The 13,087-nt window shown below is 39.4% G+C and overlaps 1 protein-coding gene across 6 annotated transcripts in view; it reads right to left on the minus strand.

Annotated features, from left to right (window-relative positions):
* Positions 1 to 13,087, minus strand: part of ESRP1 (epithelial splicing regulatory protein 1) — a 61,681-nt gene that overhangs the window by 41,712 nt on the left and 6,882 nt on the right. For all 6 annotated transcript variants that reach the window (XM_004431174.3, XM_014788068.2, XM_014788067.2 and 3 more), the window contains exons 5-9: positions 2,978 to 3,076; positions 2,787 to 2,841; positions 1,427 to 1,537; positions 1,170 to 1,302; positions 1,033 to 1,075 (exon numbers count right to left, since the gene is read on the minus strand). In XM_004431174.3, the coding sequence (XP_004431231.1) occupies positions 1,033 to 1,075; positions 1,170 to 1,302; positions 1,427 to 1,537; positions 2,787 to 2,841; positions 2,978 to 3,076 (441 nt within the window). The remainder of the gene's footprint in view (positions 1 to 1,032; positions 1,076 to 1,169; positions 1,303 to 1,426; positions 1,538 to 2,786; positions 2,842 to 2,977; positions 3,077 to 13,087) is intronic.

Below are 13,087 nucleotides of genomic sequence, written 5' to 3' on the forward strand. Positions count from 1 at the left end.
GGACAAAGACTATATCTGTTCCTGTTTCTTTCTGACCATATTACTGCAAACACTACATATCCAAAAACACTAGAAGCCAGAAAACTATCGTGTTCCTGGCCACTGATGAGCTAAGGAAGTTTAAGAGAAAAACTAAAAGCACACATACAACAATTCCAGGTATTCTGGTGTGGCCGTTTGAAAGTAGTTTTCAGACTGTTTAATTTCTTACAAGAACTACTCTTTCCCTTTGTACACAATTTTATATGACCCTTTCACCTTTGTATAGTACTATTTTTAATGGCTATTTAACTACAGTTGGTTGACTCAAGCCTTAGGGCAAGTGTTATACATTACACTCCCTGATACTATCGGACGTTTCTGCCTCCTATTAAAAAAAAAAAAAAAATTAGGGGCCGGCCCCATGCCTGAGTGGTTAGGGTTCCGCACACTGCACTTCAGTGGCCCAGGTTCGTGGGTTCAGATCCTGAGTGTGGACCTACTCCACTTGTCACCCATGCTGTGGAGGCATCTCACATACAAAGTGGAGGAAAACTGGCATAGATGTTAGCTCAGGTAATCTTTAAGCAACAAAAAAAAAAGAGGAAGATTGGCAAGGGATGTTAGCTCAGGGTGAATCTTCCTCACCAAAACAAAACAAAACAAAACAAAAATCAATTCTCATGCTTCATTGGGAAATAAAAACCATTCATGGGCCAGCCCCGTGGCATAGTGGTTAAGTTCGCGCACTGCTTCGATGGCCTGGGGTTCACAGATTTAAATCCCAGGCGTGGACCTATACGTCACTCATCAAGCCATGTGTGGCAGTGTCCCACATACAAAATGGAGGAAGATGGGAACAGATGTTAGTTCAGGGCTAATCTTCCTCAGCAAAAAGAGGAGGATTGACAATAGAAGTTGGCTCAGAGCCAATCTGCCTCACCAAAAAAAGAAAAAAGAAAAAAAACCCATTCACGATCCCATTTATTTACCCTTTGTATATAAGTAAATTTTAGATTCTTCTTATAGCCACATTATATAAAGGGCACTCACCACCAGCAATTTTAAGAAAATCTTCACCTGTTGCTTTGTAAACCTGAGAAAAGAGAGAGAAATTATATACAGTTTCTGAGTCTTCTAATGTTAATACTCATTCAAGATGTCAAGGCTCTCAAGTTTTGAGGACATACCTCAATGTACCGGGTCCCCATGTGATGTTTGTGCCTCTGTAGTGCTAGGTCTCTGTGTTCCTCGCTCACAAACCGAACCAGAGCTTCTCCATTCCTTCGACCCTGGGCATTCAGACAAAGTGCTGCACCTCCCCTTTGAAAATAACAGAACAGAGAGGATAGTGGCAGGGAAAAAAAATACAGTGAGGAAAACATGATAGGAAAACCCATTATCCTTTTGGGATTGTTAAGTAAGATAGAGATTAAAGAAAACCAACTTGGCAATATTGAGTCCTTTGAAGAATCTTGCAATATCTTGATCTGAAGACTGCCATGGTAAACCTCGTGCCCTAACTACGGTGTTGTCATCAATAAGTTCCATCTTGCTGCTGTGGATCAAGCAAAACATTGCATGATTAATGCTAGTGAATCTGACTCCCTATAAGACAATTTGCCTATTTACACATGAGGTATTCTTTATTTGGAATTCAGACAGACTTGTAATACTGCCTGATTCACTTCATAACCTCAAAAATTATCTGGGCACAGTTCAAAGTATTCTTTGGATAGTTTAGTATAGAAAGGTAATTGACTATGCAGGTCCAATACAGCTAGCTCACCCAGCAAACCATCTATCCATCGAGTTGCTGCTTGCTTGCCATAAACTCTAGTAAGGACCCAGGATCAATTCATAGGAAGCAAAGTTCTCCCAATACCCCAATGGCCTGTAAGTTCCTAGAACCAAGAATGATAGATTTAAATTCATTCTCAGAGCTAGCCAGTACACGAGTAGGATTTAAATCCAGTTTGACAGCAAAATTTAAGATCTGCATAAAGCTGGCCATTAACCCACACCAGGAATGTGTGCCCGTGGTCAGAAGTCTGCCATTAAAATATCTCCCATATTAAACAGGGGAGCCTTCACAGAGTGTTTGTGGAAATGCTTGGGAGTCCCCACACCTTAATGAGTCATTTGCAAATCACCTATTATATATCTTGACACCTTTGGATGTTCTATTCCTCCCATATTCATATTTTCAGTACTCCTAGGACATTTTCCTAATGAGTCATTTTCTCCACAATTAAATAGGCCTCAAAGTCTCTCTATGGGCAAAAATGTCAGAAGATTCTGCTCACTTCAGGCACCAGGCAATCTCACACAATTCACTACAGTGATTCACAAACTCAAAGAGGTCTCCCTGCGATCACAAACAGAGATAGCACCATTTCATACTCCTCCCCAGTTATTTCCTTTGCTTTAAAGTCGATGCTAATAGAACATACTTAAAATTATCTCAGTAAAAATCTTGCGAATGCTGTTAGAGCCTACGATTTTTCCTTTGGAAGTTTTCCAGTGAGAGGATGGACAGTTCAGAGAGGCTAAAATAAGAATCACAGATGCGAGCACATGATGTACCTAAGGCCACAGTGCTCAAGGATGCAAACACTTCATTAAATGTTAATCCCAACATCCAAGCTTACTTTAAAATACACCCTTCATTTATAAATGACCTAATATTAAAAAAATGGATAGCCAAAAGGTTTAATCAAGTTACTAAAACATAAGAGGAGTTAAATATCACAACATGAATAAAAACAAATCAAAAGGCTGGAATGGAATAGTACTCAAGTGCTTACCACGTGCCACTTTCAAATTTGTAATTTACTCTCTCTGGATCTGAAAATCTGTGATCTAAAAATGAGAACATGTAAGTCATCATTTTAGCTTTTAGGGAGACAAAGCTGTGGGAGGAAATTCAAAAGTATAGGCGAGGGGAAGAGGGTGGAATCAAATTCTAGGTCCGTGTTATTACAACAGCAATACTTACTATAAGGCTCTGAAATCATTGCTAAAATTATATTCCCCATGTCTTCAACTTGAGAGGCTCCATACCGGGAAACTGAACTATTCTTCTCAAAATGTAAACCTGGGAGATGAAGTTAAGGAAACATTTTGGGGAGGTAAAATAAGGTGGCTTCTAACGCAAAACTACACTCACACAGAGCAAGCAAGAAGCCAAGTAAAACACATCTAGATTGGCAATTCACTGAAATCTCAGAACGGCTGCTCCCAGTCAGTCTGGACTGCACCCATACTCCTCAAGCCTCCAGTTGCACTCTCGGGTAAAATGGCCAATCAGTCCTGTTCCCAGCTACTACCAGGAATCAAATCTCTGTTTATTGAGTAGTAGCAAATGCATGAGTGCTGAGCACTTTTTTTGGTTTTAAACCACGAAGTATACAACAAAATTAATAGTCCTCCATCCCCTCTATCATCACAGCACACAAAAGGCAATGACCATGCTGACTAAAGATATGGTTACATCAGTCAAGACCATGAGATATTAAATGACTACTTTTAGCCTAATGTTTAAGACAGCTCAGATTACTGATCACACTATTTCTGTGATGCTACGTTTACTCGGAACTTCTCTTCTAGAAGGTTTTCAGAGCCCCATAGTATAGCCATCTTGGATGGCAGGAAACGCTTGTCATTTTAAGAGTGAATTTGTAGAAACAATTCAAGCACTCAGAGCCAATACTGGCCAATGTGGCTCTTGATCAAGTGAGTACACTGTTTGGGTAAGCCAGGAAACATGGTTTTTAAGAAATGCATGGCTCAAATTGGGTTTGAGGGTGAAACCAGAAGAGATTTTCATCCAGTTTTATGAATTTGCAATCTCTCTAAGCATGTATTTTTGTCAAAATAGTTACTTTAGGAAGCTATCAGTCATTGAAATGTTTAATTTCTTTAATTTTATGGTTCAATGCTATAGTCACACTTTGTATTATGTATAAATTTTGTGATGTAGTACAAAGCATATAACTTTTCTTGAGTTTAAAACGAAAACAGCCATCTAGCAGGTGGTTATTAGAATGTTTGCATTATTTCATAGTTTTCTCACTGGTATTTTATAATAAGGGTAAAATGTGAAGACAGATATTAAGAAAAAGTCTGTATGTACCATTTAACTGTAAACTAAGTGGATACAATGTTAAAACAATTCAGAGACCTCCCTCTCACCAAGAATCAAAGCCAATCATCTGAAGACTTAATTCAATAAGTAATATCCTTTTCCATTGTCGATTCAAAATCCCTTTCCAGTTCATCCCCCAGCTTCTTCCTTCCTTTCTCCAGTAGAGACATTGCATTGCTTTCCCACTGTGCTAGGCAAATTAATTTTTGTGTTTTCCCTCAACTAGCTACATATGTCTGCAGTTAAATATACTACATGTAGAAATGCAGCCACATGTTCCCTGGCAAATCACTTAACCCTACTAAACTTCAGCTTATCTGTAAAGCCAAAACTGTGATAATCTTTACCTCCCCGGGCTTTTTTGTGAAGATTAAATGAGATAAAACAAGCCCAGGTCACAAAGCAGGCATTTAAGAAGTGACGTCCCCTCCCCTTCTTCCTAGAGCCCTCAGGTGACCAACTTTCATAACCCACAATAACCATACTTGGAGGGTCACATTTATGACTAAAAAATCTGAACTCACTAGATGCCTATTTGTATACTCACAGGATAATCATCAAGCTAAAATAGTAAATAATTTCATCCCACAATCCCACCCTTTACATCATCTAGTGATGAAATAAATGTGCTGCCTATCGAGGGGTAAGAAAATTAATCCCAGGAGATGTTCAAGCAACAGAGCAACGACCACCAACTGGGGTCATTAAAATGATTATCCTTGGAAGACTGTATCATAAAGTATGTGTTAATCTAGTGCCATTTTCAAAGAATATGATGACAGGACAGAAAAACCAGAGCCAAAGGATGAAGATGCTTTGCGAAGACAGCTGCGATAAACTTTCTGGGGACCTAAGGGGACCTTCAGGATCATTACAGAACTAAGATTAGCTGTGACTAGCCAGTTATCATGCAAACTCTGCCACTGAACGATCGTCGGGAATCCTGCAATTCTAATAACACTTTCAGCCTTGTCAGGGCCTACAATGGAGTAAAGAGAACAGGATCCAAGAAATGGAGAGCAACCTCACTGTATAAGCCAGTTTCTCAACCTTGGCCCTGCTGGCATGTAGGGTAGATAATTCTTTGTCAGGAGGGGGGATCTCCTGTGTACTATAGGATTTTTAGTAGTATGCAGGCCTCTACCCACCCCCAGTTATGATGATTACACATGTCTCCAGACATTGCCAGACGTCCCCAGGGTGGCAAAACCACCCCAGGTTCAGAACCACTGGCGTAAGCAAACAGTTCCCAATAGCTCCAGCCTCACCTCTCACCATGTAGTGGTCCTCCAGAGAAAACTTCTACAGGGAAGAGACCATTACTGGACAGTGATGTTGATGAAAATTGCCAAGGAAACCCTGAGTAAGGACCAATCTGATGCTCAGTCAAGACCCCACTGAGCTGACACACATACCCCCACCTTACAGAAGACACAAGAAAAATGCTCACAGTGGGAGTCCTCAGCCTCTTTTTGTGTAGCCCAGCCCTAAAAGTATAGATTTTACTTTTTTAAAGGATTATAAAAAGAATATGAGCAGAGACCATATGTGGCCCACAAAAGCTTAAAATATTGACTATCTGGCCCTTTACTAAAAAAATATGATGACCTCTGACCCAGAGGAATAGAGATTGCCAAAAACAAAACGCCACAGGAATGTTTGCCACATCGTAACTTTCTACCCTAAAACAGAATATTGGGGAAAAATCAAGCTTTGGAGGAATAGGAGTGGGAAAGTTTATTCCATTTAAAACAACTGTTTTTTCTCTTCTATAAATGACAAGAGGTATCTAGCCTTCTCACCTTTGCTCAGGTAACTCCCCTAAAAGCCTTCTTATCTCTCTAATCCCCTAATCAAATTAGATCCTGAGTAACGCCCACTCAGCACCAAAGCCTTCCCTAACCTCTCCAGGAAACCAGCAATTTAAGAGTGAAGTAGATACTATTCCTCTAATATATTACTCTCTTCTTAGCTGTATTATACATCTCCTGAGCATAGGCCCCTACCTTCCTCTGATCTCCTTCCATCTACCACAGCCTCTATCACTTCTAAAGATCTATTGAAATAAATGAAGACATTTATTAAACACCAAACACCGTCTATTTCCTCCAACTTTTGCAATAGCCCTGCCAGGTAGATATTAGTAAAACCAAACTGACGAAGAAGCCAGGATTTAGAGAAGTTCCGTAACTCACCCAGTCTCCTGGCTTGTAGGTAATGGAGCTGGAATTATAATACGGCTCTGATTTGACTATGTGTACATAATTCCTGGCACCAAGATAAATTGCTTAATTTGTTCTGTTTTGGGCAATACTTTGCGAGAAGCTTTCTAAATGTATATATAAAAGCCAAGTGAAAGAGACAGAGCAAACATAAAAATGTAAAGTATCCTGTCTCTGTAGACAGATTTGTAGCTGAAGTATTATTTTACTGAATTCTACTGTTTAATTAATAATATGTTCTGGACATTTGGCTAACTTGGTTCCACAAAACACGTCCCAACAAGTTCCCCTTCAAGTCATCACACACCAAGAAGATCAGCAGCTTTAAGCTCCTAACAACTTTTAAAAGTCACCCAACCTCCTGCATGCCCAAACTACCCCCTTTATCCCCCAACACACCCATCTCCTCGGAAGGTTTGTTCAATCCATAATCCTTACCAGAACTTAATATGAATAACAAATAAAGGGGAGCGAGAAAAAAGTTTTAGTACCAATTCTTTCCCCTATCAATTTATAATTAACACATTGAATTATTTGCTGCACGTCTGATCTTGAGGGAAGGAAAGATGAGTCTGTGCCTCCTGATTTATGGCTCGTCATGCAACTTACTCATTCTGCCCTTGAGGCAGCCACAACAGCACGAACAGGCTTAGCCAGCTTTACAATGCCATGAGGAAATGAGGAAGGGTAAAGCCAGACATGGTGGGAACAAAACTAACATTTCAAGCTACAGTTGAGCAAAGTGCCGCATTTATACAGAGCTTCGAGATGTCCAGACATTTGTCTATATTTGAGCAGGAGGAATGTGTGCCTTAGTGCCACCCTTAGTGAAACAGATTTCAGGATTTAACCCACACTTATATTAGCTGAAGGTGGAATTCAGAGAAATTTTAAAAAGTTCATCAATATTAGCTTATCTACTAAAAAAAAGTTGTCTTTTCTATCAAAAAATGGACACATTCAGTTGCAAAACACCCAATTTTCACTTGTAAATAACATCTTTTTTGAACTAAATTTTGTTTCTGTTGAAGAGAATCACCCATATAAAATAACATTGTGGAATGATTAAGTTTAAACTACGTTATAATTGCATCCCAATTCAAAATTCCAACTCACAGCCACTTTTCCCTGCACAGACCCCTCAGTAGACAAGTCTGTTTCTTCTCCTTCTGCTCTGTTTACTTTTCCATTTACAATACAATTGCCTATATTGACAGACATATTAAAATAAAATACCTCTGCTAATGAACAAAGGAAGAGCAAATATAAGATATGGCAAGAGAAAAGGTGAATTAGTGCCCCAACTAAGAACTGCATTTCCTACAATTATGTGAAGGAAAGAAGGGAGAGAGGCAAGTGACAAATAATCATTAAATGAGCTGCATAATTCAAAAAATAGGTTCTACAAATAATCTGCTATATTTTAAAGTGAGCTTCAAAAGAAGCAAATCAAGAATGCCACCATAAAAGAACATAACTAGGAGCCAAGGCAACAAAAACTTTTTCTAACAGTACTAATAAAATGCTGGGAAAAGAATCTGAAACCATAGTTTTAACTTATTCCTCAGAAGCTTACTCTTTCCAAGAGGAAAAAAATGAGATCCATCCTAACAAATATGACTTCAGGAAGTATTATTGCGACAAAGCACAAAACTGACAAGTCAGTTATACCCTCAAGGAAATAAGATGGAAGTAGAGGCTAATGCAACAAAAGAAATGAAAATTTTTTACTTTAGAAGAAAACATTTTTAGGAGATAAATTAAGAAAGGGAGACTCCATGATTACAAATCTTCTAAAACTTCCTAAAGCAAACAAAAAAATTATCCTGAAATTCCCAAACTCACATTTTGAAAGTAAATTATTTTATAATTAAAGTAAATCACACAAAACTAACATAACTCTGAGTGCTGTCCAAGAATATACAGTATTTCTAGTCACTTAACTTATTACAGACCACAAACCAGAGTATTTGCCGATTTGGCTCACATCTTGCCGATGTGATGCCAAAGGTAACGTCTTCCCCCCTCCAGCTAACAAGCTCAACTACTAACCCAGCTTAACTGTACACTTGGTGATATTTAAAATCCCTTTCATACTCACAAAGGTACCAAGGAGGATTCAGCAATTCCCTCCACTTTTAAGCAGGGCAATGAAGGTTTGTGAGATTGCAAAGGCCCAACTCAAGCAACCAGAAACAAATAAGCATGTAAGTACAGAATGAACCACACTCACGATGTTTTACAACTGGAGAAGCAAAATTAACCTTGAAGTTTACCTGTACTGACGTGTAGCTGATGCTTTAAAAGGTCTACATCCAGTGTTACACAAAGTTAAAAAATTTTTTAAGTGTAAAATAGTTTAAATAAGGAAGTCCTTTTCAAAGTCGTTGGCAGCTGTTTTTCTTCATCTGAGACACCCAACAACCCGGTGAGGTTCAAACGATTAGTCAATGCTGGAGAGGCACTGGCTAAGTGGCTGCATATACTATCTCATTACTCCTTACAATAGTCATGCCCATTGTAAGATGGGGAAACTGAGGCTGAAAGGTGTAGTAAATTCACCCCCAATAAATCTGACTCCAAAGCTCATGTTCTTAACCACTCTGCTATTAAGGCTATTATCTCCATCTTTAAGATATGGGAGAAACGGGCCAATGCCATTTTGTTAGTAGAATGTGCACGCACACACACACCCTTTACTCCCATCAAGAAGTGGTGAAACACACACACACCCCTACTAACACTTGGATGGACAGGCAAGAGTGGTTTAGAGATTTTTTTTTTACCCTGACAATGGAAGGCTGCACTAGTGAAATGGCATTTGCTAATAATGTCAAACAGCACATATGGATGCAATACCCCACAACTGGATAGAAATCTTACAAAATTAACTTCCTTTTCCTGCTGAATAGTTTAGTCAGTATGTGCTGAGGAAACATAGAACATAAATTTATAGAGGAGATAATCTATTTGAATAGCCAACCCCACCCTCGAATGATCTTTATAAATTCCAGAACGTTACCCCCTAGTTAACGAGCAGGATCTTTGCATCAGATAGACTCAGGCTCAAATGCTGGCACTTCTAACTAACTTAAGACAAAACCCCTAAGCCTTGGTTTCTCCAGCTATAAAAAGGGAGTGACACCTCCTCCACCGGGCTGTTGTGAGGCTATTGATGCGTCGCACAGTAAGCACTCAATCGGTCTCTTCTTTCACCTGCTCTCCTTACAAGGCCATACTGCAGTAGAGGCTTTGCAAAGTGAAGTCAACACAGCGGTAGAAGTCTTAATTAGTGAGAATAAATCAGTTCATGAATAACAAAGCTAACAAACAACAGGTTAAGAAACCAGGAGGAAGTAATTCTATCCAACATTAGGCGGGAAAATAGGTTTGCTCTTTTTAAAAAATTGGATTAAAAAAGTCATTTATACAAATAGTCCCATAACCAAAATATCCTTTCAGCAGGAGACAACTAGTATTAATTTCCTGGAGGGATCTAAGATAATTTCTTCCCCCCCAAAAAAATCACAGAGGCCCCAATCCTTATCACACCCTCACCACCTCACCTGATTAAGTAAAAAGCTTACAAAATGCCACCTACAGTTCACCTGCTAAATGAGGTCTTCTCTCCAGCTGCGACTGCATAACTCAAAGGGCAGGTAACAAAACTACAACTGGAATAACCCAGAGAGGCCCAACACTAACACTAGAAGTGGTTTTAGAACCAACACAAAGACAAGAGAGGGAAATACGTGCTAAAATAAGAACCAGAACTGCATTCAAGAAATTCCTAAACCCTTTCTTTATCAAAGTGGTCATACTTTTTCATTTACATAGCACCTGATGGTTTACAAAGCGTTCATTTGGGAATAGCTGAGATAAAGTGAGGCCTGGAGGAGGCAGGTAACTTTCCCAGGAAAGCAAAGCTGCATATTCTCTTACTTCTTCCTTTCCAAGGGTTGGCAAAAGCCTCTCTCCCTCCCCTGCTAGTCTACCTGGTGGAACAGGTAATCCCTTAGGAGCAAGTGACTCTCCATCTACTTGGCAAAACTATCAAGGAGGTAGTAATGACCATCTTTATCTTTCCAAATTCAGTGCCATTTCCATATTAGAAAGGAAAATGTTTAGTGGTCTGAAAGAACAGAATAACTCTTCAGTTCAGACATTGCAGAAATTCTTTGCATAGATAAAGACAAGTTGACAGTCAAATTTGGTAGGATTGCTTTTGACCTGAGCAATTGTTTTGGTGGCCTAGTCACAGAAATAATGATTCCTCTGAATAGGAGTCATAAAATGATCACAGTAGCAATGTAAAATAAAAACCACTGCTAGGAAAGCTTAATAACATTTCTTACCTGTAAAAGGGGAAGGAAATATACAAATATAACATTAACAAAGGCTGCCCCGTGGCTTAGCGGTTAAGTGCGCGCACTCTGCTAGTGGCGGCCTGGGTTCGGATTCCAGGCGCACACAGACGCACCGCTTCTCCGGCCATGCTGAGGCCGCGTCCCACATACAGCAACTAGAAGGATGTGCAACTATGACATAGAACTATCTACTGGGGCTTTGGGAGAAAAAAAAAAAGGAGGAGGATTGGCAATAGATGTTAGCTCAGAGCCGGTCTTCCTCAGCAAAAAGAGGAGGATTAGCATGGATGTTAGCTCAGGGCTGATCTTCCTCACACACAAAAACAAACAAACAACAAAAAAAAACCCAAATATAACATTAACAAAAACATTTAACGTTAAAATTCACTTTTGGATTGGCAATGAAACTATAAATCTAAGACTCTTCCAATTTAAGCCCAAAGAAACTAGGCTATAATTAAGGAATTTTTTAAAAAATATAAAATTCCCTAGTTTTTCAATGAATTACTTAATAGCCATGAGATCCTTCCTCAAATTTCAGGTGTGATGTGCCTGAAATGGACCCCAACTTAGCTTTCTTCACAATTCATCTGTTTACTCTAGTCAAATATTTCTGATTTTCATATCCATGGCACTTGAAAAAGAACCATCACCAAATAGTTATAGAGCTAGGATTAAAAGGAATGACAGAAAAAAATAACTGGCATCTAACATCCTACCCATTCACCTAAAGGTCAGATAATGCAACTTTTAATTTTTTTTAAATTTTTTATTTTTCTAAATTAATTTTAACAATTTTTAATGTGTTTGACTTTTTTTTTGGCTTGAGGAAGAATGTCCCTGAGCTAACATCTGTGCCAATCTTCCTCTATTTTGTATGTCGGATGCTGCCACAGCATGGCTTGATGAGTGGTGCGTATGTCCATGCCCGGGATCCAAACCCGCGAACCCCGGGCCACTGAAGTGGAGCATGCAAACTTAATCACTATGCCACCAGGCCAGCCCTGCAAGTTTTTATTTTAAAAAATACTATATCCTGGTATGTAGATAATACAGCATAGAGCAAGCCCAAGTTACCATATTGAAAACCTTACAGGGGTTGGCCCGGTCGCGCAAGCAGTTAAATGCGACACACTCTGGAAAGGTTTTCTTTGCTAAAAGATGTGACTGAATAACCAGGGATAAACAATTCTTAATATACTGCTTTTCTTACTCAAATTTTCTTTTTCTAAATTAAGAGAACTTACTAGACTTTCCCTCCACTATTTACTGATTTTTTTTGTTCTCTGTTTTGTATCAATGCATCAAATGGTTTAGCATTTGTTATGGACTGAATTGTGTCCCTCCCCAAAATTCTTATGTTGAAACCCTAACCCCCAATGTGACTATTTCAGGAAATAGAGTGTTTAGGAGGCAATTAGCCTTAAATGAGGCCATAAGGAAGGGGCCGTAATCTGTTAGGCCTGTGGCCTTATAAAGAGAGCAAAAGAAAGATATCTCCCCTACCTCTCTCTGCCGTGTGAGACACAGCAAGGAGGTGGCCATCTGCAAGCCAGAAACTGACCATGCTGGCACCTTGATCTTGGACTTGCCAGACTCCAGATTGGTCAGAAAATAAATTTCTGCTGTTTAAGCCACCAAGTCTATGGTATTTGTTACAGCAACCCGAGCTAAGTAATACAACATTCAAACCAACAAAACAAATAGCAAGAATTTTTCTGCTGCCCCAACCTTCTAATGGAATTCCTAAAAGAATTCCCTCAAAATGAGCTTATTCCACCCTTCTCCCAGCACTATTGGGAGGTAAACTAGTAACTAACCCATAGCTAAACCAGCTAAACCAAAAATCCAGCTAACTGCTTCTAGGAAGAAGGCAAATAAAATGGGTTTGATCTGCTTATAAGTGGTTAGGAAAAATATGCAAACCACCTTTTTCAATCACGAAGAGACATTTTGAAATACAACAAAAACAAGACTTTAGCTCCTGAAAAAGAATGAGAAAGATTAAGAATAAACATCTATTGGGGCCAGCCCCGTGGCTTAGTGCACACGCTCCACTACTGGCAGCCCGGGGTTCGGATCCTGGGCGCACACCGACACACGGCTTGTCAGGCCATGCTGAGGCCGTCCCACGTACAGCAACTAAAAGGATAAGCAATTATGACATACAACTATCTACTGGGGCCTTGGGGAGAAAAAGGGAAAAAAAGGAGGAGGATTGGCAATAGATATTAGCTCAAGGACGGTCTTCCTTAGCAAAAAGAGGAGGATTGGCATGGATGTTAGCTCAGAGCTGATCTTCCTCACACAAAAAAATAAATAAATAAATAAACAACTATAACCCACAATTCCTGAAACTAACTTAAATCCGA

Source organism: Ceratotherium simum, chromosome 23 (assembly GCF_057802395.1).
Source record: "Ceratotherium simum simum isolate JZ-2026a chromosome 23, ASM5780239v1, whole genome shotgun sequence".
Taxonomy (NCBI): Eukaryota; Metazoa; Chordata; class Mammalia; order Perissodactyla; family Rhinocerotidae; genus Ceratotherium; species Ceratotherium simum.